At 37.1% G+C, this 26285-nt stretch overlaps 1 protein-coding gene across 3 annotated transcripts in view; it reads right to left on the reverse strand.

The window, feature by feature from the left end:
- Positions 1-26285, reverse strand: part of RNGTT (RNA guanylyltransferase and 5'-phosphatase) — a 183621-nt gene that overhangs the window by 90883 nt on the left and 66453 nt on the right. For all 3 annotated transcript variants that reach the window (XM_057419973.1, XM_057419974.1, XM_057419975.1), the window contains 2 exons: positions 22003-22167; positions 455-523 (listed from right to left, as the gene is read on the reverse strand). In XM_057419973.1, the coding sequence (XP_057275956.1) occupies positions 455-523; positions 22003-22167 (234 nt within the window). The remainder of the gene's footprint in view (positions 1-454; positions 524-22002; positions 22168-26285) is intronic.

Below are 26285 nucleotides of genomic sequence, written 5' to 3' on the forward strand. Positions count from 1 at the left end.
GACATGGCTCAGAACTGCATCATGCCTTAACTGAACTAAAACAACATGAGTCGCCAATGTTACTCAGTTTTTGATGTGCACATCCTTGAGAAAGAAAACTTATCAAAGATCTCAAATCAATGCTTGAAAGATTCACAGAATTCATGCAGTCAGAAAAATCCTTCCTTATTTAGCAACACTTCATAGTACACAAGCAAAAAATCCATGAGCTTGTTCCTGAAAACTACCACCATGGATTATTCTGAAGTCACAGACTACAAATCACGCTAAAACCAATTGAATTTAAGTAGCTTAGGGAACTGGAAAAATCAGAACCAACACTGCAAAATAATCCTGACCAAAAAAAAAAAAAATAAAAGAAAGATTAGGTAGTAAATGGGAGGATGAGTGGAGCGGGAGAGTGAGAATTTCATCTGAGAGTGAAGGGAGAGAAATCCATGTTTATGCTACTTACTCCTGTAGGCTGAAATATTAATCCATCCACTTCGTGGCTAACTTCTCTAGCAAAGCTTCCTTCCAGGAGCTGTAGAACAAAAGGAAAAGAAATCTTTAGCATAGAGAAGTATTTCACTTAGAAGATTGCACATCAAAACAGGTTTTACGCTACTACTGCAATCACTTGCTAGTAAACTGCTTATTGATGGTTTAACGTTAGAGCTTGGGACATGTCAATAGAGAAGCCTTCAACAAATTGTCATTTTTCCAAAGAACACTCGAGGCTGAAGCAAGTTTCAGAGTGGTGAATTCTTACAGTTCTATTCGAGGAAAATGCTTTTGCCCGAAAGGAAATACTAAGAAACCATGATAATTTGATACACTAAAAGAGGAAATAAAATCAGTTCCGATAAACAGACACCACAGACATTCATGGCCAAATTAGAAACCACATCTACCACTTTAACATGCAAAAGATTGAATCTGACTTTAGATTGAAACTATGTACTGAAAAATATTTCAGGGCATCATTCAAAACTCATGTTTGGCAGACTCTCTAACAAGAGCATAACCCAGTAACACAGCTACACTACTGTAAAACAACTGTCTCAATTAATTTGGATCTTGAATATTCTGGTTTATATTTTCAAAGATTGTGAATTCCAAATGGAGGTCAATACATCCATCAAGATGCATTTAACAGAGAAAAAACTGTAATTAAATAAACTAATGAAACCAGCTAGTCAACAGTTATGAGAATTGATGATATGCTTCCATGTTAAATTATGAGTTGCCTAAGGAAAAGCAAATAACCGAAGAGAACTACAAGTGACAAGTAATAGCAAAAAATTAGGAGAACCAAAACATCTTTATTAATTTCAATTTATGTTTTACCGTAGTTGTTAAAATTTGAAAAAAATCTTTGATGTAGAAGTAATCACACAGTCATAAAAGATAGAAAACACAGAACTCAGTAAATCACAATCCATTTTATAAGCAACGTTTTGCTCTAGATTGCTAATTTTACCCCATTTCCTTTACATAGAGCAACTTCACTCAAGGACCACTGACTAAATTACTCAAATTAAGTCAGTAAAGGGCAAAAGTATGAAAGGAGTTGAGAAATAACATTTCTGTCTTAATATGGGCTGTGCAACTCAAAGTAATGCATTTACCTCTTCTGTGGATCAAAAGCCTGATGGTCAAATATTTCAAACAGTAAAAATATAACATGATATTTCACTTAAACCTGTAATTGTTTGCCTAGAATAATTGATCATTTTGATATAAAAAACCCTAGCTTTGTCCTTATTCACATAATCACTAGCATATTTATGCTTCTAGCTGCATTGACAAATACAGCTTCCACTATTTAACTTTTGCATACAATTTAATTGAAAAATCACACTCTAAGAGAATACTCTCAAGGGGTAAAATACTTTAAGAATATCCGATTCCGAGTAAGAAATCATCCAGCGAAAAACTGTTTTTCAGTAGAGAAAGCCCACATTTGGAACTTGAAGCTGTAGCTTGCATTTGCCCTGTTATCATTGAAATTTATAGCTGAGGGCTCACAGGGTAATGCATCCTCTACCAGATGTCTGCAGAAAATAACAACCACCACAACAAAAATAATCCCAAATTCTTTCATAAATTGTTGTTAGCCTTTGCTTCATCAGAGCAATGAGTAAACTGGGAAAATATTTAAACAAATGTCAAAAAGTTTAAATATGTTTTTTTTAATTTCTTCACATGCTAAGTCTTCTGTGGATCACTGGCAAGGTTACTCTGCGTTTCCAAAACTGACTCGCCAGTGAGAAATCTGTAATAAGAATATGACTCATACTTACAGAAACACACACGAAAGATTTCATTAATTTAAAAATTAATTCAATTTCAAAAGGCCTCTCTCTGAAGGTTGATGATGATAATACTACTTTAAAAATAAAACACGAACTTCAAATTAGCTGAGACTATATCTGAAATATGTGTCTACTTATTAAAAGGCACTAACCAAAGTGGCAAACAGAAACCAGTCATCAGTGTTTCTGCTTATTTAAAGTTCCTAAAGGAACAACAATTTAAGGACACGGTTACTTTGGTGTTGGAGCTTACATAAACTACATTTACTCTTTCCAAAATACAACTTAAGAATGCAGAAACAATCTTTTAATTTGGAGTGTAACTCACACGGGTAAAGCACAAAATTATTATTATGCACTGTTTTACCTGCAATCCTCTCCACTCTGGTCTACATGTAGTTTCAGAAAGCTACTTTAAAGCACTATTACATCTTCATAAATGGGGAGGAAAATGTAAATTCAAAATTTACCATTTCAAAAATACATACTGGTAATCCTTTTCTTTCACTGCTTGACCAGAATTATAAAGTGCAACCTGACACCCAGTTTCAGACTTGATCTTGCTCTTATTTTGGAGGTAGCCAGTTTCTCACTAAGACATCTCCCAAGTGTCAATTAGTTATCAAAGACGAAAGGATTTTAAGACCAGAACAAACCTCAACAGATAACTAAACCTCTCTGTACTCCCAATTATTCTTTTTTCATCCTTGGCTATGCTGCTCTCACTGTCATTAGGTTAGTTCCAAGTATTTGATCACTGTAGAATGGAATTTTTACTAGAAAGGATCAGCAATCTGAGGGAGGGAATGGAATTTTCCCTGAGTTTCTCCAGAGAAATGTGTACACATTTTCTTAAGAATTAAACTATTTAGAGGTTTTTTGTGAACAGCAGAATATGTACCCATTGACTACTGCAAAAAGTTTGGAAAGATGGGAGAATGAACAGAAAAGGAATGTTTGATATATCAGGGTTTTTAGTTTTATGAATTTTAAATGCAGATATAATGGTTCATCTTTAAAATAAATTATCTTCCACTTTCCACAGATGTTAAAATTTCTAATTAACTTGAACAGCGCGGTCTTTTTTAATCGGCACCATGATAAATGGCACACCTGCTTGGCTGGGATGACTGCCAGGGATCAGATAAAACGCAATGCATCTCAATGACATTTTATAAAAGATGCGTAAATGATGCATACAAGCCAACTCTTCTGGCATGCTATTCCTTGTGGCCTTGTGGCATCTATTTCCACCTGTGAACACCTTTGTTCACTTCTTGCAGCTTCCTGCTTCACCGTGAACACTGCAATAAACTGTATGCTTATACTATTTGCTCATATTTAAAACTTTTCCTTTCTTACTTTCTAACTAAATCAAATTTAAAAATATTGCTACATCTAATACTATTTCTCTAATAAAAAGAACGGTACAATAGCATGGAATGAGTGGGGCTGTATGACGAATAACAGGATTTCTCCTTGCTCTTTAACCACAGAAATGAGGAGCAGCAGTATGCCACCAAAGCAGCACTAATACCCTGCTGAACCTGATTTTGCTAGAACACTAAATGAGTCAGCAGGTCCTGAGTGGGTAAACTGAAAAATCATGCTTTAGAGTTCTCTCTATACTTATCAACAAAGGAATCACTTGGCTCCTTCAGCAGGAAGAGGAGAAAAATTAGGTGCATGCAGATTCCATGTAATCCTAGTATGCTTTCATTAATGTTCCTATAATTCTGAGGCAAGTGACATGAATCTGATAAATTTTCAGATGTTACTTTACTAATAAACTAAGTAAGTCCAGTAGGTACTTCTGTGCCTTTTTGTCCCCCTTACAAAAAAAAAAGACAAACCCCAAAAACCAAAAAACTCATGGAAACACAACATGCTGTGAGAGTTACAGATTCCAAAACATAATAATGACTCTGCAAAGTCGTACTGACTTTCTACAAAATATTTTAGTTAAGGTCCTCACACACAGCTATTATCGATCTGCTGTGTCACAATATTCCTAACCATTTTTTCCATACTCCTGATTCAAAACTGGTACTGGTTAATAGCCTACTGAAATACTTGGAAATCCATTTTTATTTTATAATACAAGACAAATACATATCCATTTTCCTTGCTTTTTCAGAACTGCTATATGCTTCATTCAGTTTAAAGTCAAGCTAGAGCAATTCTGGCTGCACCAGTCCCTAAGCAGTTTTTCAGAGCCGCCTTTGAATTGCTGATTATCTACCTGTTCACTCACAGTGAAAGGGAACATACTTTAATCAAAAGTATTAATTACAATTAAAATACCAAACAAGCTGTCAATTAACAAGAATGTTAAACAGCTTTGGACATGAGCATACTGCCATTACTAACTTCACAGAGCCAGCATCTTCCCTGGCTTGGGTTTCAACCCTTACCATCAGACTACAAAGTAATTCTCACATCCTGAAAACTGTCAGGTTTTACAGACCTGATTTCATAAATCTCTGTGCAGATACTGCAGACTCCTTAAAGTTATTATACAGTCTCCAGAAAAAGGTTCAGTAGTTACCAGTACCAATAACCACCTTTTAGAAAAGTAAATAATTATTCTGGCACTTTCTTCACACTTCTTGAAAAGAGATGGACTATTCTGCTTTAAAACTCCTTCTTTAATAAATTTTTATTTTAACAAATAAAACTCCTGTTTTTTTACATTAATTTGTTTCTATATTTTTCTATTTTCACATGACAACCTCCTCAATAGCCCCATCTCAAATCAGTATACACTCTTTCATGAGGTCTTAATTGCCCAAGTTTAATATAACAATTATTTCCTTTAACACTGGTTGCTGATGCAATCAAGATATCCCAGAAAAAGATTTACAGCTGAAGTGAGAGGTGCAAATGCTTTCAAATGTACAGTGGTTTAACTGAATTTAATGTGTCTGCTACTAAAATAAGTATTTTCACCATATTTTTGCTAACACACAACATCAAAAAGAACTCATTACATACAAAAGCCTCTAAAGAAACGGCCTATGAATCATAAATCCAGGTGAAGATTTGTGTTACAAAACCAGTATTTCTATTGGGTAGTATCCTTGGATATCAGTTTAAAACAAAGGAAAAAACAAAGGCCCAGTTAGAATTAAACTTTGCTACGGATGTTAAAGATAACAGGATGGCATTCAATAGGTACGTAGTGAATAAAAGACAGATTAAGGAGAAAGGAGGCCCCCTCCGGAAGCTGTCAGGAGAACTGGCTACCCTGGATTTGGAGAAGGCTGAGGTTCTGAATGACTTCTTTGCCTCAGTCTTCACTGGCAAATGCTCTGACCAAACCACCCAAGTCTTGGAAGGCAGATGCAGGGACTGTGAGAATGAAGACCTTGGGCCCACTGTTGGAGAGGATCTGGCCTGAGAGACCATCTTAAGAACCTGAACATGCACAAGTCCATGGGACCTGATGAAATCCATCCGCAGGTCCTGAAGGAACTGGTGAATGAAGCTGCGAAGCCACTGGCCATCATATTTGAATAATCATGGCAGTCAGGTGAAGTTCCTGACAACTGGAAAAAGGGAAATATAACCCCCATTTTCAAGAAGGGGAAAACGGATGACCTGGGGAATTACAGACCAGTCAGTCTCACCTCTGTGCCTGGCAAAATCTTGGAGCAGATTCTCCTGGAAGGCATGCTAAGGCACATGAAAATCAACAAGGTGCTTGGTGACAGCCAGCACGGCTTCACTAAGGGGAAATCCTGCATGACCAATTTGGTGGCCTTCTATGATGGGGCTACAGAACTGATGGACAGGGGTAGAGCAGTTTATGTCATCTACCTGGACTTGTGCAAAGCATTCCACACTGTCCCACAGGACATCCTTGTCTCTAAATTGGAGAGACATCAATTTGATGGATGGACCACTGGGTGGATAAAGAACTGGCTGGATGGCCGCACACAAAGAGTTGTGGTCAATGGCTCAATGTCCAGCTGGAGACCAGTAACGAGTGGTGTCCCTCAGGGATCAGTGTTGGGACCGGTCTTGTTCAACATCTTTCTCGGTGACATGGACAGTGGGATTGAGTGCGCCCTCAGCAAGTTTGTCGATGACACCAAGCTGTGTGGTTTGGTTGATACGCTGGAGGGAAGGAATGCCATCCAGAGGGACCTCGACATGCTTGTGAGGTGGGCTGATGCCAACCTCATGAGGTTTAACCATGCCAAGTGCAAGGTCCTACACCTGGGTCAGAGCAATCCCAGGCACAGCTACAGGTTGGGCAGAGAAGAGATTCAGAGCGGCCCTGCGGAGAAGGACTTGGGGGTGTTGGTTGATGAGAAAATGAACATGAGCCAGCTTCAGTGTGTGCTTGCAGCCCAGAAAGCCAACTGTATCCTGGGCTGCATCAAAAGGAGCGTGACCAGCAGGTCGAAGGAGGTGATCCTGCCCCTCTACTCTACCCTTGTGAGACCTCACCTGGAGTATTGTGTGCAGTTCTGGTGTCCTCAACATAAAAAGGACATGGAACTGTTGGAACAAGTCCAGAGGAAGGCCATGAGGATGATCAGAGGACTGGAGCACCTCCTGTATGAAGACAAGCTGAGAAAGTTGGGGCTGTTCAGCCTGGAGAAGAGAAGGCTGCATGGAGACCTCCTAGCAGCCTTCCAGTATCTGAAGGGGGACTATAGGGATGCTGGGGATGGACTCTTCATTAGGGACTGTAGTGACAGGACAAGGGGTAATGGGTTCAAACTTAAACAGGGGAAGTTTAGATTGGATATAAGGAAGAGGCTCTTTACTGTGAGGGTGGTGAGGCACTGGAATGGGTTACCCAAGGAAGTTGTGAATGCTCCATCCCTGGCAGTGTACAAGGCCAGGTTGGACAGAGCCTTGTGTGGCATGATTTAGTGTGAGGTGTCCCTGCCCATGGCAGGGGGGGTTGGAACCAGATGATCTTAATGTCCTTCCAACCCTAACTATTCTATGATTTTAAAAACCCACAAACACACAAAAAAGATAATCCTGTTTAACATAACTATTTTGAATTCTTCCACGTAAAAATCAGAATTGAAATCTGGATCTCCCTTGTCATGGGTAGAAGAAAATATATTGTGAATAGCCTATTAGGTAATATATTCAGAAAACCTATTTTGAATGGCATAAGAAATCCTGCTGAAGAACTTCTATGTTAAGCTCAGTTAAGCGAAAATAAAACAAAACCAGTCTGACACAAATTTATCTAAGCTATCACATTTCCCAAAATAAATCAGTCACTAACAGGCAATGACGGAGACATTATCCATGCAATTAACATTCTAAACCTCAGCTTTCAAATATTACATTTTGAAAAGAAAGCCTACTGGAAAACAATTAAACATGCTGGTGGTAGGGTATAAGCTTCCTTTCAGATGATACACAGATACTGTGCAATGCTTGAAAATATCAAATGGAGCTTAATGTCAGGTGAGGGAGCTGGTCCCTGAAAGCTATGGTTGTGGTCCCTGCTCCTTCCTTCTCCCCAGAATCTTTCCAGTTCCCTCTGTCCCTCAGCATCATCTCTTTTTTAGTTTAGTTTGCTTCGGAAAGGAGAGAAGGTATCAAGAATTAAACAGCTGCTTTCAGACTCAAAGCCAAAAAAAGCATCAAATAGCAAATGAGCAGAGGAAGGTTTCATGTATTATTTAAAACTACAACTCATAATTTCAAACTTTCCACAAATAACAGTAAGTTAATTAACATTTTAAGAGAAACAGACCCCAAAATGAAATGTTAAAAGACATTTTGATTTTGGTTCACTGACTGAAATTACTACAAATACACAGCAAAACTGTCAAAATAGTGCTTAATGACCCCAGGGAATACACACTTTTGGGACCAAAAGGGAGCACAAACCTTCTGAAAAAGGGGGGGGGGGGAGAAATCAAGCCGAATCCACTCAGACTTTTATCTTTTCACACTCAGGGATACTGTTCACCTCACCTAGCATCCTAGCATTAGCAGCTAAGTAAAACAGCTGACCTAAACAAAACTCGCCCAAATTAACAGCAGGGAGATGGGAGAGGATCAAAGATGTACCTCTGGCAGCTCCATTGCTTCCTGCCCAAACCCAGACACAGACTGATCACCAGCTCAGACTAACTTTCAGGCAGCTATGAGGATGAAAACCTCTCCTCTCATGCATGTTTTAGGGTCCTCTTCAAGTGATATGCTCAAGTACCACGTAATTTCTTGGAGCACTGTGCAGTTTCAAGTTACAGCATGCTGTGATGGAGAACCACAATCTTCGTTCAATTGTTCTAATCGGGTATTGCATGCACAGTTAAAAAATTAATGCCTATTTCTCAGCAATTTTTTCCTCCAAATTTTATTCCTTGTTTCTCTACTTGGACACTGACAAAGACAGCTCTTAAGAGATCTTTTGGGCAAAGAAACAAGCTTCACATTTCAAGCATTTCACAAGGAAGCAGAGGTAACTCTTCAGATATTTCAATAAAGCCTCCTCTAAACTCACAGTTAGCATTTTTTTTTTCATTAAGTAAAACCATTCCTGCTAGACCAGACAGAATATTCCAGAAGGGCCACAGCAGCAAGAAATAATGTACTCCCTGTTCTCCTCCAGAGGATTCTTCTTTCAAGGAGATCTCTGGATACATGCACACTTGCCAAAGTATTTCACCATTACCATGGCTCATTACAACTGGCTGCTTGACTCAAAGTAGCTCCTTCCAAGTAACGGTGAAGGTCCTGAAATCACAGCCATGGTCTCAGGAGTGTGACTTAGCTCATGGCCATACAAGGCAATACTTCTGCTTGCACCCTGTGATTCCAGCAGCTATAACTAGCATGTCAACATTTAACATTTACTTCCCTCACAGAAACACAAATGGTCTGTCTCTCATTTACATGATTTCATGTTTGCCTCCAAATCACCTATAAAAATGTTTGAGTAGATTTTTTAATAATTTCACATTATCCTTTTTCCTCCACATTATTCTCATTTCCAAATCAAAATATGATATGCTACCTTATGTGAAATAAATGAGATAAAACCAGTATCAGTTGAAGTGTATCTTTACAGGAGGGTATATAGTCCAATTCTATAATGCATCCTGAATTATTCATTGTATTTGGATGTATTTATCTTAAAAGATCTTGAATTTTTGTTTGCTGGGAAACAAGCAACAAAAGGCAAGAAAGGAAATGCAGCACGACAGCTGAGAGTACAGCCACAAACCCACAAGTTACACTAAAGATTCTTAAGTTAAAGCATTAAAAAAAAAAAAAATCACAAAGTTACAAAATACTTCCTGGCCCACGCTAATGGCCTAAAAATATGCATAAAGGAAGAGAAGGATCAAAAACTGTAGAAACTAAATTAAAAACTGAACTCCCATAGAAGTAATTATTTAAAGAAGTTGTATATGCTAATTAAGAACAAACACATATTGAAAAATAACTGCTACATTTTCAGTAAACCAGTGAAGTTATCTACTTATCTACTCTGCCCTAACTGCATAAGGAACACAAAGTATAAAATTCTCACTTGCTCATTACTTAAAAAGAAACTTCATGTTCTTGTGCTGTAAAATCACTATGTAATTCAAATTGGATGAAAATCCTTTAAAAAAAATTATGCTCAAAGCTCAACTCCTAGCTTTCATGCAGCCATCCACTCAAGACGCTAATTCAAGATGTAAACAGAGAAAAGCTGCCTGTATGAATATGTACCACTCGAAAGCACTGGATGTTAACCAATAACTCAGTACTAAACAAATATAGTAAAAGTAAACTCCAAAGGTTCATCTGTTTAGCAAAATTACTGCTACTCTGAACTGTATTATCTGTGGCAACAGCTGAATCATACTGTGATGAAAATTATACCACCTCACCGCATAAAGACACACAGGAGTGTTCCGAGTTGATAAAATTAAAAACCTACATACTTTTTATGAAATACTATTTTATGGAAAACTTTTCAGTTTGTTAATTTACTAGAAGCTCTGAAACCAATCATACTGAAAGACTAAAAATAACCCCTTTGCCAAGTTAATCACACAGAACATTTTGGCTCAAAAGACATTAAAACCACCTAATTACCACAATGGATTTGTTCCCTATAAGAATGAAAGCAGATAATGGCAGCAATGTGAGACTGATGTTCACTAATATGATCAAGAGACTAATTATTATCCATGAATCATTTGTAGCATTCAAAACTTGATTAATGTCAGGTCAAGTTTAACATGTGATAGGTTTTATTAGTAATGCTCAGCTATCCCACAGCTTGTCAGTTTAAGCGAGTGCCATCTGTTAGGCTTAGGAATAGCCAACAGCCACAACAAAAGCACAGTGGATACAACTGGTCACTGAAGTACATTATAAGAATTCCATAAGGGAGCTACCCTAATAAATTTAAATACACTAGACAAGAATCCAGCACAAAAAGATAGGAAATTCATAGCCTCAAAAAGCAGGCATGTAAAGCAAGCTTTTCTCATTTTCAAGCCTGACCAAAGGTATGTTTGGCAATACTGAATTTACTTTACAGATTGACCAGTCTCTAGTAACAAAAAATATTTTGCAAGAGGAACATGTGTAGCTTTTTCTCTACACTCCATCATCTTTAGCAAGCATTCCTGTACAGAACACGCTGCTTTACCCTTTAAAGCATCGCTAATTGTATTCAAGTACATATGGCCCTGACTAATGGCTCATGTAGCAAAAAACTGCTAGAAGACAATGAGCCTGAAATTCATATTCCACCAGAAAACGTTGACAGTCTCCACTTGCTCTAATTACAGATACTGGCAAGACAAAATCTTTCTGCAGTAGGTTCATGGTCTAGTATTTCACAGCACTTTGCAGGTGGTCAGCTTTACCAGGGTTCACCTCTCCCATGTACACACCATTCCCAGCTTTTGCAGCAGGACAGGTACTCGCCTGCTATCCCTAAAGCTCACCTGGGCACCTCCGCTGAACCTCCACAAGCTCTGCACTAATAACAGCGGGAGCAGCAGGGCTGAAATGACGTGAAGTGGCAACAGACAGGTGCATGCACAGAGAGAAAGGAAGGTGACCTAATTCTACCTGGGTTTGCTCCAGCACCTATGTACTTTCCTCTGGTCTAAAACTAGTTAAAGACTCAGCAGGAGCATTGAAAGAAACCTTTATTTACCTCACAGCTAACATAGTAACAATAGCCCTTCTCACATGTATTAGAAATATGATCTCATTTGATGGCTCTCTTGCATTCTAAGTGGATGAAGCTGAAAGGCCGCAGCTTCAGGCTGCCACCAGTGTAACTTGAGGTCTGTGCTTCAGCTTCAAGTGTTCTGTTTTCTTTCTAAGAGCGTGACGTGAAGGGCTTACAGACTCCTTGATGTCTTAATGTAAAAGCCAACAAGTATTCCGAAGACTTGATGGTAGTAGGCCACAGACCATAAATAACATCATAATTCAAAGAACCATAATTATGGTACAATTTCTTCCTCCAGCATTTGCCCATATAATTTTATGGCCGATGACAGACAAGAACCCAAACTACTAGGTCTGGGCATTAGCATTCTAATTAATGACACTAGTCTTCATTGATTGCCTTTCAGAAAAGCAATTGTACTGAGAAGTCTTTTCCAGAGTCTATGTATTCCTTCCAGAAGAGGAAGTCAATATTATATTCACATGATGGGGAACAAGCAAGAAAGCCAAAGAGATTCATACCTGCTATGTGTCATGCTTGAGGCACCTCTGAAAAAAACAAGATAATCCTCACGCTGGACTCTCAGAGCTTTTCCAGCTCCTACTAGAACTACTCCCAGTTTCACAAGGGAATGTTATAGTCAGCCTTTTTCACAGCAGACACAAAGTGCAAGAAATCATATATATTATCTTCTTAAACCTACTTCTTAAATCTTTTCCACTACCTCTCTGAAAGATTTAAAGAAAAGCCATTTACAGGTACATGAATAGTTGGAAGTTGCTGCAGTCTGTGATAGGACGCAACCTCTGATACTGAGAAAGTGGAATAACTGCACTAGCTTGATTTCATTACCCAGCCATAAGGGAAAAAATATTGTAGTGAACAATTAAATACACTGTGGAGGAGGTGGGGAATAAAGTCTGAAGGTTTTTTTATTTAACTTTCATAATCTCTCTTTGGTTTTGCAACTAATTCACTCACTGCACCCTTGAAAGCTGCTATTAGCACCAGCTACATGCCGTGCCCCTTAACTACTGGGATAGAGACATTTATAGAAAAAAGAAGAGCACGCTGCAGGAAGAGTCCCACTCAGCTACCACCTCTTTGCTGGTTCTGAGTGAACAACTCCAAAGGTCACGTATATAATGTATTCAAAACAATACCCAAGAATAACATGAGTGCTATGTGTTAATGCTTAATTTGACAACACATCTGCATTCCTGAATTTAAAATAAGCATTAGGCATTTCTCGCTGTCAATCTCTTCTCAAAAACACAATTGAGAAATTGCCATCAATTAACTATGATGTTTTCAAATGCTTCTTTCAAGTAAGAGAAATAGGCTGCTTCAAGAAACTTTAACTGACTTTTGCAATAGCTTTAAAATGGGAGAAACATGGATTCCTGGAGACTGTGAGGAAACGCCACTGCCAAACAGTAATAATATTTCATATTTATTTTGCCTGATGAAGAAACACAGCAATATATTTCAGAGCTTGGCTGTTTAATTCACTGTGCTCTTGCCAGTTCCCTATTTCAACCTGCAAGGTACCTTCATTTTTTTCTTTTACGGACTGGGATTTTGTCCACGACTTGCCCCATGCTATCCTACCTAGTAGAGCACAGCTGCCTCAGACTAGAGCTCTACTGGAGCTAGAGGAGGTTTAATAGGTGCAATTATCAAATTCTTTGACCTATTTACAGATTATCTACAATCTGTGACATTCCTGAATGGATAGCAGATACTTGGTATAGCCTGTTACCCAATGTCCTCAAATGAGCAAGGTTCTCCCACTGATGCTGAGAAGCTCCCTAACAACTCTGTGTTTGATCAGTTACAACATTGGAAAGCTCTTCTGTTGTCAAAGGAAAGAATGAAACTGAGTTGAGTGCAATGGAGCCAAGTATATTTTAATTTGTTTTCTAAATGATCTTCCAACATTGCAAACTTGATAGGGTTTATCTGTTATCCAGCCCCTGTATAAACTGCTACAACATAATCTTTTCTCTGTTTGACAAGAACTTGGACAGGCCTGTTTTAATTAAAAAAGATAATTAAGGATGTTTTATTAAGCACTTTTACTAATATTCATCAACAAAGACAGAACTGTATATACAATAATTCAAGAAGACATAAAACAATATTCAAAAATATAGTCTTCATACATTTACTGTTGCAATGCCTGATTCAAACTGGGCTGATGTATTCCACCAGGCACTGATGCAGAGATTTTAGCCCAAAAGTAAGATTTAACATTATATTCTGGATGTTTAAAAACATCTGAGTCTTTTGCTATGCAATGGCCCTTGAGGGTTTATTTGCTATAAAGTTGAAATTAAAACCTACCACTGTATGGTCATAACAGTAAAATACAAAGATTTTATAGTTTTTTGACTTTAAAGAAAAATATTAATTTTATAAAGGTTGGGGGGGGGGGGGGTGCTGTTTTGTTGTGGGGTGTTTTTTTTTTCCTTTCTCAAAACTGGCCATATCAGAAGAAAAGAAACAGCTAGCAGGGATATCCTATAATCTTCTATCATAATAAATGGCTTTAAATTTCACTCCCATCTTCACAATTTTCTTTGTGCTTTTATTCATTTTACCCAAATTAGGCACATGTCTCTTGAACATCATTCCAATAGGAGAAGGCTGATGGCTTCCCTGTGGAGCTCTATTGCCAGGAGGCAGTTTGGAAAGTGACAGGCTGTGAAGTGTCACAGCAGACAATATTAGACAGTTGCCCCTCAATTAATGACTGGAGTGACCCACTTAGTCATCACAGCTGTGTCCTCTAAGTAATTCAGAAGATATCAAATACACCAATTCAACTAACTATACTGGGATACCAACTGGTAATTAGGTCCAAACAGATTTGCTTTGCACTGTTTACGTAATATACCACAAAATTGAAAGCAGAAATCACTGTTAAAGACATTTTTCCTACTTGGAAATTTATATTATTTATATTGCACAAAATACAGAAGAAATAATTTACAAAAATATTAGAATGTTCAAAGTTAATGTTAAAATGTTAAAAGCTAAACTGAATATGTACTGTTCTGATGTTAAAATTACAGTGTGCACCAAGAATAAGGCTTCATAAATATGCCTTTATTTTTGTACTAGTTTCATTGTTTCTTTCCCACACTAGAGTTTGGCAAGTCAGAATTTAATTATATGTTCCACATCTGAACTATCCTATGCTAATTTAATTTGTACCACTAGCAATATCTAACATGGGCCACCAGTTACGAAAATAATCCTTCATGGAAATATTTGAGACTGTTTGTTTTAACTTCAGTAGATCGTTTTCCGAAAAAATGTGAGATATAAATAATGCATAAATAATTTCTTAAACCAAAAGCAAAAAAAAATATTTCTTTTCCTAGCCAAAATTATACTGTGCTGGAATATTATACCTGACCTTCAGCATCACAAATAATAATAATCAAAAGTAAGTAGCTTAATCCTCTTTTGTTAACACTAGGAAATGAACACAGATTCTTGAACAGGTCTCCTCAAGTGACTCCACCAAGAGCAAGGAGGCTGAAAAGTTATCCATAGCTCACTCATTTTTTTTCCCCTAGTACAAGGGACAAATCTTTCTGGTATAAATCTAATCAAATAACTGCAGCCTCCCTGCCCCACTGGACAGCTGGAAACCCCTGCAGCTACAAAGTCCCTGCTACCTTCATCCTCCCACTGCCAGAAATTATGTTTACCCAACAGTATCCACATCATTCCAGAGCTGCATCTGACTGCATGAAAAAGCCTCAGCTCAAGCACTGAACTGTAAATGGTAGTAACCTACATTCAGCTCAAGAGACACAGTCTGGTCAACTGTTTCATATTACAATTTCAAACCTTCCTCTTGGTCTGGTTGGCTGCCCTTCCTTTAAAATTCACATGGTAAAATCATTTTGAAAAGTCAGGTTGAAGTACTACATGCTGGGATACAAGACTGTTGCCAAGTGAAGACTTCAATCTAATACAAGCATAAAGTAGGACCTTTCTATCTTCTTATTCACTTACTTGTTTTCTAGATTCCTCAGGTCAGCATTATTAGCATTTACAGAAAGAAAAGCCCTCCAAAAAGAAGATATGAGTGAAGATAACCACCGGCACAAAAACATCTAAAGGTGGAATAAGGCAATGCTGCTTTTACATTTTACTTTCCATTTTTGGGAAGATGAAATAGGACAAAGTGAGGAAAAAACATCAGAATAAATAAAAGCAAACAAACAAAATGGTAGAGGTGAGATGGGCTAGAAGATAATTAAAAGGAGATGAGATGATACACAGGCCAAAAACCTGGAAGAGAACAGATGGAGTGAGGACTATGTTGTAGGCCAGACATGAAGAGTGAGTGCCAACTCTGGGTCAGGAAATGCAGGATTGAAAGGTGAACAGACAAAGCTACTCCTTAAGGGACAGAAAATAAAAACAAAAAACACAGAGGAAACAAGTCCGTTTGGCATTAAAAGCCCTCCAGATGGTAACATTCCCCCTCAACCGAGGCGCAGAATTCAAAATCTCCAATAAATACAGATTATTTGACACTTTGGCTGCTGCCATTGCTGCCATTACATTCTTCGATCTTCTGTCCCATGACTGCAAACCTCTCCACATTTTTGTCTGTAGGCTACTTGGTGACATAAGACAGGGGGCTGTGGTCATTTACATTCAGTACTGGGTTAACACCTCTCTTGACAGACGTGGATGAGCTGTATCCACATATTCTGCATTTATCAGGTTTCATTTTTTCAGGCCATGCAAATACTAGCATATAGCTGTCACATCTGCCTGCAAATTACTTCACACCAACACTAGCAAGTGATGTGCTTACACCATCTCCTTCATCATTACAGGTCCACAGCCACTTAATTTTCCAAAGCAAACAACCTCAACAGTAGCTATACACTTACTGGTACAAACTTTTAAACATTCCACCTCTCCTAACTGCAACAAAAGCAGTTAAAAAAAAAAACAAAACAACATAAAAATAAAAATCCAAAAGCCAAATAAACCAGGAGAACAAAATAAGCCATCTGTCCCTTCACAGATTTGACGGAAAACTGTCAAGATCCTAGGGCATTCAATCTTGTAGCAGAGATTACTCATTTTCATTTTAATCCCTCTAGGACAAGCTGTCATTTTAAACCCAGATAATAGTCTAAGAACTGACAAGTCATTGACATACAGTGTGCTAACATTTGAAAAGGTTGTTCATTTGACCTGTATCATTGTTTAACCTTTAGCCCTATTGTTCCATCGAGAGTGATGGGCACAGTTCTCCATGGGATCACGGACTGCACGGAAAAGAACTTTTTTCCTACTCAAACTAGTCAGCATTTTCACTAAACAATAGGCTTTAGTGATGATAACACTGCCCAAACAAAAAAGCCTTGCAAAAGAACAGTAGGTTGGTTTAGGCAATGAAAGCCAAGACTTACATAATTTCCAAGAGTTTAATTACTTCTATGTACCTGCAGTTCCCCTTTAATATAATGAAGATAATGTCCTTGTTGAAAATCCTAAAATATTTGTATAAATAAGAGACTACAGCTCCATGCTGCACAAAGCATTAATCTCACTGGTCTTCAATACTTCAGCACCAAGGAAGCCTAAAGTCTAGCTTCATCCACACACTACCCCTATCCTTACATGATGGGTGAGAGAGCTGACATATTTGACCATATCATGTCCTTGCTTTCTAATGCATGCTAATATATGAAAAGAAAGCAAGATATGCAACAAAAGCAACAAAATGTAAGTGTAATAACAAACAGCAGAGATTCAATATTACTTGAAAATATCTTTCTAAAAGAGTTTGCCATTAAATGGCAAAAATCACTCAAAAAATAGATGTGTTCCCAACTAACATTAAAATGTATTTAATGATTCTTTGATTATAGAGGCTGACAAATTTAGCAAAACCGCTTTCTCCATCAATATCAAAGTTCAACAGGGCAACATTTCCAGAGATTCCAAAAATATACAACCTGTCCCCAGGTAACTGTCCATTTCCTCTTCTTCTCCTTAGCACCAAAACTCAGTCTTACAAGAAACATACAAAAGTCCATCAAAACATCTTAAAATAACATTCAGGACAACATTAGAAAGATACAACATTATAAAGATATAGCCCTTATTTCCAAAATCTAGTACCAACAACAAATGTCAAGGCACAACTATAAATGCTGCCATACTTTATAATTACACTTTGAAAGTGCACTTCATTTCACAGTAAATTGATTTTCAGATTAAAAAAAACCCAGCCAGTAACCTGTTATTAAAGTTCCAAATCCATAACTCTAATAACAATTTCATTATTGGACATATTATATAACAGAGTACAAAGTTTACTGCTGTTTCAGGCAATTACTTCCACGTTTTCACTGAAAATAACTAAACCTACGCGGACATTGTTTTTGCCCGGTGTAATTAAAAGTTTACCCATTCATTCTGCTATTAAATATAATCCTGAGACTCCTAGCCTTTTTGAGTAATCTTTCTACAATCCACCCAAGCTAACACATTTGCTGACACATGCTATCATTAATAAGAATGGCCAACAACAGCTTTCAATTTGAAACACTATGTCTTAACTCTGCTTGTAGCAAGAAATGACGGAGGGAGGCTGTGAAGGGAGACGTCTACAATACTTACTTTTGTGAGCTTCAAACTGCATCTCAGGAACATACTTCAGAAATTGAAGTTTCTCAAAACAAAATTAAGATGTGATATGTGGTTCCAGCTGCAGCAATTCAGAAGTACACTTGATTCTTTTCTTGACCCTAAGCAAAACCCAGCTATGCCTCAAAAAAACCTCTAAGATAACGCTCCAAAAATTCTGATGAAAACACATTCTGACCAGTGGGTAGGGGTTTTCAACTTCTTCAGCCTTGAATATGCTGATGCAATCAGAGACCCACCTCATCTGTGGCCAAAGACTGCTATGTCCCTTGATCTTTCTTTGAAAATAACAAGCCAGAAGAAGGGGGGGGAACCCAAGAAGCTACATCTTCTGTCAGTGAAAAATACAAGAACTGGAGGTAGAGGAGAAACCCATGCTTAGGAAAACTCAGAGCTTTTCTGAGAGTACTCAAGGATGTAAATCTTTAAGGACTTCTGGTCAAGAAAGGAAGGATCCTGTCAGATCCTTTCTAAAGATGAAAGGATCCCACTGTTCTTGGAGAAGTACAAGAAAAATGGTTAATTAAACATAAGAAAAAAATCTATTTAATCAGGTCCTATTTGCCAATCCTTCAGCATCAATTCAGCTGCCACCAGATCTGGTGATTAATGGATATGCTGAGTCAATATGAATATAAGCAGACTTAGAAGCTAGAAGGAATTCCTTGTCTCTGTGTAGAACTTGCTATGCTGTACAGAGTTGGTAAACCCTGTCAAGACATTTGCAATCGATGCAAAAGAAACCCAGCTTGCTCTTTCAACTATACTAATGAGGTATTCATCGCTATGAGTACATTTGTTGCTATAGTTGCAGAGATGACTGAATAAACATAGGGAAACATCTTTTGGGCAAAGCAATACTATTCTTAAATAGTCATCTTTTAGAATAGGACAATGATTTAAAATAATAGCCTATTCTGACCACATATAATGAAAAGTTCTGTTCACAAAGTTGTGATGAATATTAAGAGGTAATCCCTGTTTCATTATCCTAAGCAAGTGTTACAGGAACCACACTCATGCAGTTCTCTGAAGTAATAAGAGGTAGTGAAACAAAAAAAAAGTATTTCTGAAGTAAACAAGAGCAACAATAATTCTTAGTCAACATATGATTCTTTTGAGAATATACTTTTATATATACAATTCTTTTGAGCAGATACAGATTTGAAATATTTTGAATCTATAAAGATTTCCCTTGAATGTTTGCCAATATTGTCTTTGGTAAAACTCCACATCAGCACTGGTAGTACTACCTAAAGCTCCTCACACTTTTCATAGACCATACAAACAATTCTTAAAAACAGACATAAAACTTCTTACTTATTGAAAACAATGATCAGTTTTAAAGCCTCATAAGAAGTTCTCTGTTACAACAGTAGCATAATGAACTAAATGACTGACTTTAACTGAGAACAAGGATTGTTTAAAACCTACAACATACACTGTAGAAAAAATAATTTTAAAACCTAAGGTTATTTCAAACTCAAAATGTAGAAAGTTTTAGCCTGCCCTGACTGCCACTTAAAAACACAAAAACAATAAAACTACCTAAATAAAGCAAATTAAAAGAACAAAAAAAAAAAAACACCACCAAAACCATCAAAACCCCCACACTAAACCCAAATACCACAATAAATTAAAAATATATAGATACATTTAACTCAAAGATGTTTGTTCTCTAAACCTGCAGAAGTCACCATTGTATCTGTTCCAAGGGTATATTCATTGCTTGTAAAAAAAGCAGCAAAACTCTCAGACGAAAAGAGAACCCTCAGAGAAAGAAAATGTGCTATTTAACTGGAGGGCAAACCAGCCATGGAATTTTATTTGCTGTAACTAGAGGAAAAGTTAACTGAAAAAAAAAAACAAACCCATCTCTTAAAACTTACAGTTTGATAAAACCCAGGATATTACTCTTACTTGCTTTATTTTCTTACTCAAATTGATCTAATATATGCACAGAATAGACAAATCATAAATGTTTGCAATTATTAAACTATAAGAAAAATAGCACTGAGTATTTGTTCTGCATTGCCAGTAACTCTACCTCTCCTGCTTTCTGTGTTAATCTCCAACAGCTGCATACAGGAATATCCTTCACAAGAATGAGGAAAATTGGCCAGATAACCACTTCATTCCATAATTCACAAGTTAATCAAAACTGGTGGCAAAGATATGGACAAAATAAAAGAAAAAATTGCCCAAGTATAACTGCTTTTGACACTAATAACTCCATTATGAAACACATCCTAGCCATGTATATTTTTTCCCTTCAACAACATACTTGCTGCTTTACTGCTGCGCAATAAGATAGTCAATGTCTTACAGAGTTTATGTTCAGAGTTTTGAGAAAGGCAGAAAGACCAGTAAATTGCACACATTTCACTGCTGAAGTACAGAAGTCAGAACTCTTAAAATCCAATACACTGGGATGCACATGGAAAATTCAGAAATCTCCTTTACACAAAAAAAAGAAAATCATTGAGCATAATTTTAATTTCCTAGGTTTTGGGAAGCAGAGGACCATTTCAATCGTCATGTGCTGGCAACTAGATTTAACTAGCATGAGATTTGCTTCCAGATATGTTTTACCTAGAAATTTTTCTATGAATACTTCCAACCATGCTCTCCCTATGATTTTTAAGTGAGGTTAAATAGCCTGGAACATCTGAATGCTTCAAGAAACCATACACTTATGTAAGAAACCAATCTTAAGACGTGTTCCTTTTGTTCCAGTTTCCTTTAATTTCAAGTTCAAAATTATGTGCCCTAGACAAACAGCCTTTCTCCCTCACCCCCCAATAAATTAAATTTATGATGTTGGTCTTAAACAGACAATGCAATAATGCAACAACAGAAATACAAAGGAGCAATCAAAATATTTCTAGTGCTTTATCTACACAAACTTCTCACAGAATTGCTTGCAACTTAAACTTCCCCAAAACAGCTACACTCTGCCAGGTAGTCCAGCTGATGCCTTATCTCTTTACCTTTCAGCTACTCTTGGTTAGCCAAAATACCATTACTGCTCTCTCTTCTTGGGGTGAGATTCACTACCTGATACAGGATCAAGGAAATGACAAAAGCAAATGGAAGCCAACAATTTGATGCTTATTGCTCTGTGTTGGTGAGATATGGGACTACTTTTAACAGCAGTGCTGAGAAAAATGGCTTCCTCTAGAAGGAAGTGTTATCTAGGAGCCATTTAATTCACAGAAGAAAGTTTTTTACAGAATGTTATAATATGTCTATACTGAAGAAAAGAGTGCACAATGAAAGACAGGAACTCATATATATATTTGCAAGTCATAAGCATTACTTCAGAAGACCTAGGGCAGTATTGTAATAAGTAAAATGTGGAGACATCAACTAGAATGGGCTTTAGTAATCACAGCTGAACAAGAAGTGGGAGTTCAAGCACAATTCATGATTCTTATACTATGGCCAAATGGGAACTGGAAGTAAAAAGAACATTATATTCTTACCTATGAAGGAGGATAGCATAAACAACATAGCTCCCAGACATTCCCTTGGGCTCAGAGATATTTCAAAGCTAAAGTTATTAATTTTTATAAAATCATTCAACATTGCAAAACTAAAGAATTATATTTTGACAAAGTACAGGTTTTAAATATGGGAAAAGAGTAATTCAAAAGAAAAAGGTAGCCTAAAACCACTTTTAAGAGTATCCCAAACTGCCAATCGTCCCCCAGGCATTCCTGAACACTTGGTTAGTAGAGGAACTCACTGGAAGTTAAAAAAGCTGAGGAAAAACCTATACCCAACATTGCTTTGCTTCAGCACCACAACGTAAACAACTGAAATCAAGCTTACCTTTCTTGAAGCGTAGATGTCGAAAAATGGTTTATTTCGAACACTGAATGGTTCCTGTGCTTTGTCAATAAGACCATTTTTCATCTTTTCATGTCGTGGAAATATAATTTCTTTCTCTATACACGCAAGTCGAACATTAAAATCACAGTCCCCAACAGGCTGTCCCTGCCAAATTAAAAAAAAAAAACAACAAACAAACAAAACCAGTATTAAAACCAAACATCAAATTATTTACACAGACCAAGTTTTCCTTACACAGTATTAAGAAGCATACAGATAAAAATACTATCAAATCACTAGCTTTTTTTGTCAGACACTTGGTTTTTAATCATTTGTCTTAGACTGTAAGAGGTTTAATCAAATCAAAGTTTGTAGAAAGATAAGAACCTATAAAATGTATTCAGGCATATGCTAGTTAAATACCTAAATACTTTTAAAGTTAAGAAAAATAATTTAAATATACCCTAATTACAGCTTTTGAAATAACAGCTAGATACTTTACCACACAGTTTTCCTCTGAAGTCATTTAGCTTAATTTGTTACTCTTAATAACAACACAACAATGGGATTTACAGAGTTAAGGAAACTCATTGCTTTAAATGGACTATATTGATGCCTTGAAAGAAACATTAATTATGCAAATGTTCACTTTTCTGTCATAGAAAAGAGAAAAATATAGCTGCATTTGGCAAATGTGCCAATAAACAGTGCCTGCAAATCCCTGCAAGATATATGGTGACTCAGTCACACAGGTGATCGAGGTAGTGAAAGCCCTTCTCTAAGTCTCTGTAGCACAATCTGACCTTTCAAGATCTGAAATATAGCAGTAGATTTACACTGCTCTTTATGCATTTGGTGCATTGCACCAGATCGGTACGAGTGTTCCAAATATGCATTTCTCAGATTAATAATTGCTCATAACCAAGTTTATTATATTTTTGAGCATCAGATAGTGAAGAGAACACACTGTGGAGATCACCAAGAGAACATAAGCAACAGACAACTTATAAATTCTAAGGTTAGTTTCAGTCAGACATGCTATTTGCATGGCAATGAGGCACAAAACTCAGATCGGCATTGTTACAAGTACAAAACAACACTGACAGCTATTTACATGAGATGACCCCTCATTTTGCCACCCCATTCATACAACAACTAATCCTTAAAAAAAAAAAAAAAAATCCCTTTCATGGTCCACAGAGAATAAGCCCACAGAGACTTGGCTTACAAAACCAACATTTTTCCGAAGTTGAAAGCAGTGAGCACAAAAAACTGGGAAGACATGGGACTCGAATCATCAATGGCAGCAGCACAGATGAGCAAGAGAACCAGGAACCCCATATCTCCTGTACTAAACACAGCTGGAAGAGAAATGTAAAAATCCAAAAGGAAAAAAAAGCCTCACTCTAATGTGCACTGAACAGAATCAGAACTGGACAATCTTTGCATTCTTTCGAATGCAAAGGAAATAAATGGCAAAATTACATTCTGATGAGGCACAGACAGAGATAGAATGAGTAGTATCTGAACAGATCTCTAAATTAGGAGAAAAATGGAATGCCAATTTTAGACCAACATGAGTTTAATCAAGTTCTTTCCAAATTCATCCTGGCTTTCACCAGAATCTTCTGCATTTCATACTCCCAAAAGGGGCATTAAGTTTCTCTGACATTTCTTTCCCAGCACTAGATCCTTACTAGAACTCTATCAATAGTCCTCAATTGCTCATTGCAACAGCTTTAAGAACTATGCGTTGCTCCCATATCACATGTAATTCACAACCACTTTCCTTCAGGACTCTGCCTGAATCTATACAAGGAGGAGCAGCACAGCCACCATCACCTGGGTGGGGGGGAAAGCACATCCTGCACAAAGCCAGCAACTTTGATGAAATGTCTCCTAATCTCTAATCATTGATCCATGCTTGAGAAAAAGAAGAGAGCCTCTCTGATTGTTAACTTTGCCTTCAGCATTGCCTTCCTTTCATAGATGAAGGTGTTACTAGTAAAGAGTCATTCAAAAGAATGACAAATTAGAGTATGGAAAAATCCAAGGATCAGAAGAGTGGCTCCCTCTTTATGCATTTGTTGCAGAACACAGCTGTACAATCTACAGATTTTTAAGTGCCACAGACAAACTTTTGGAGAAGCGTGCTTGCTTTCTTTCTTCCCCCAAGTATAGCATACTTGAGAACTCATCTATGCAGTGACTGAGCTTCTCCTGATTTATCTGAACACTGAAAACACATCTTGACCTTTGTAACAACTGATTGAAGAATTGATTGAAGAATTCTCTCCTGAGAAATGTGTATACATATTTTTTTAGGATTTCAAAGAACACCATGAACTGTTTTCTAGGTATGTTTCAGCAAGATCTAGTGCACATGCTCTCTTCTATACAGCAGCTTTTCCACTCAGCCACATTTTATGAGTGGGCCTGAAAGAGCAAATGAACTAATTAATGTTTCAAATATCTGAGCTTCCAATAAGCAGTAAAATTATTTAGGGAGCTTCTTTACAGTGGTGCATTCAAAAATGCTTTTGTATAGTGACTTAAATTTATTTCAACTCCTTAACAGTTAAATTAAAAGCTGAGACGACTTCATATGCACCATAAACTGGCTGAATGACTTTCTTTTCCTCCAAGTAATCCTTTCACTTCTCCCATCTATGTGGAACTAATTATTTCCTGCAGCTCTGCCAATCATATATTTTTATTTCAAAGCTTGTTAAGCAGAAGGGTGTATTACCACTAAGTTCCATCATATAAAGGTCAGAGGTAGGTTGACATAAGATTATATGAGATGAGAAAACACAGACAATGCTGCCAAGCAACTCCTTCCTCAGCCAAGTAAACCAAGAAGTAGTATTTCACTCACAAAATCACAGGACATTGGCAATAAGAAAATTAACATAACATTGAATTTAAATCAAGGACATACTGAACAAAAGCAATAGTGGAGGAGGAGGGCTTCTTCTTTGTTACTAGACACTTGCCATAATTACAAAAAATGTTGCTAATATACAATTTATTTTACCCCAGACAGATCAAAAACCTTCGAGAGGTAAAATCCCAGCTTTTAGCAAGTAAGTAGGAGGGCAGTGTAGGCTGCAATAAATAATTTGCCGACCTTGACAAAAACAGGATTATTTAGTATATAAAGCACACATTCACTTAAAAGTTGTCCAAAACCAAGACTTTGATGCATGTATAATCTAAACCCAGACATCAAATACTACTACATTTGTATACAACATTGTTGTTTTCTTAATTTAAGCATTCAGATGTTTGAGATTTTCTTTCGGTATATAAATACTCACTTGTCTCAGAAGGATCAGGGTCACCACTTCCTAATAGCAGTTACTGGAGTCTATTACATGATAATTCCTGTTCTAGACGTTTTTAACCTAAAATTAGTTTGTTAGCAAAGGGTAAAACAAAACTAACAAGTAGCATGTGTTTCCTATCTATGTTAGAAAGTTAACACTTCCCCCTCACTGTAATTAAAATGTATCCTAAAGCAAAATATCATTTAGACAAGCTTCAAGAGAAGTCATCTGTTGAATCAACACCTCAAGCAACTGAATTCTTTTCACCTGTTGAAACTTGGTGCATAGTACTAAGAGGTCACAGCATGAAGTGGGCTTACACTATATGTGATGCTTGAAAATATTACTTAGATTTTAGACACAAACCTCCATACACGCTCAAACATGAAATGAGATTTCTACTGAGCTTTGAAATTTACCCTGGACTGAACAGTTCTAAATTTAAGCTTACATTATTCCAAGTTAACTTCTCAACAGAACCCGTATGAATAAATCACATAAGAACCTAGTGTATCACCAAAAGAAATACATGGTTAGAACTACTAAAAACAGGCCAGCAGCTCATTTAATATCCATTGTATTGAGGGGGTAGGGAAAGGAAATTTATTTGCTGAAAGAAGCTAAAGAAAACAAACCAACCAACCATACAAAACAACTACCACCACCCCCCCCCCAAAAAAACCCAATCAAACAAACAAATAAAAGAAAAAAAAACCAACAACCCACCAAAAGTCACAGTCCCAATAAAACTCCTCCAGATGGGTGCCAGGAGCCTGATTTTGGTCAAGAATCAGGCTGTTCTCCTGCCATGCGTCCTGCTCTCCACCTGGTTCAGAGAGACCTTCAAGTCACAACCTCAAGCTGATATGGCTACAAGGGCTAGTGAGCAACTCAAATCCCAGGTCATTAAATATAGGAAAATGTCAGGAATTGCCAACACAGGTGTAAGAGGAC

Source organism: Pezoporus wallicus, unplaced genomic scaffold (assembly GCF_028554395.1).
Source record: "Pezoporus wallicus isolate ANWC-B61680 ecotype Strahan unplaced genomic scaffold, APGP_CSIRO_Pwel_v1 contig_10953, whole genome shotgun sequence".
Lineage (NCBI taxonomy): Eukaryota > Metazoa > Chordata > Aves > Psittaciformes > Psittacidae > Pezoporus > Pezoporus wallicus.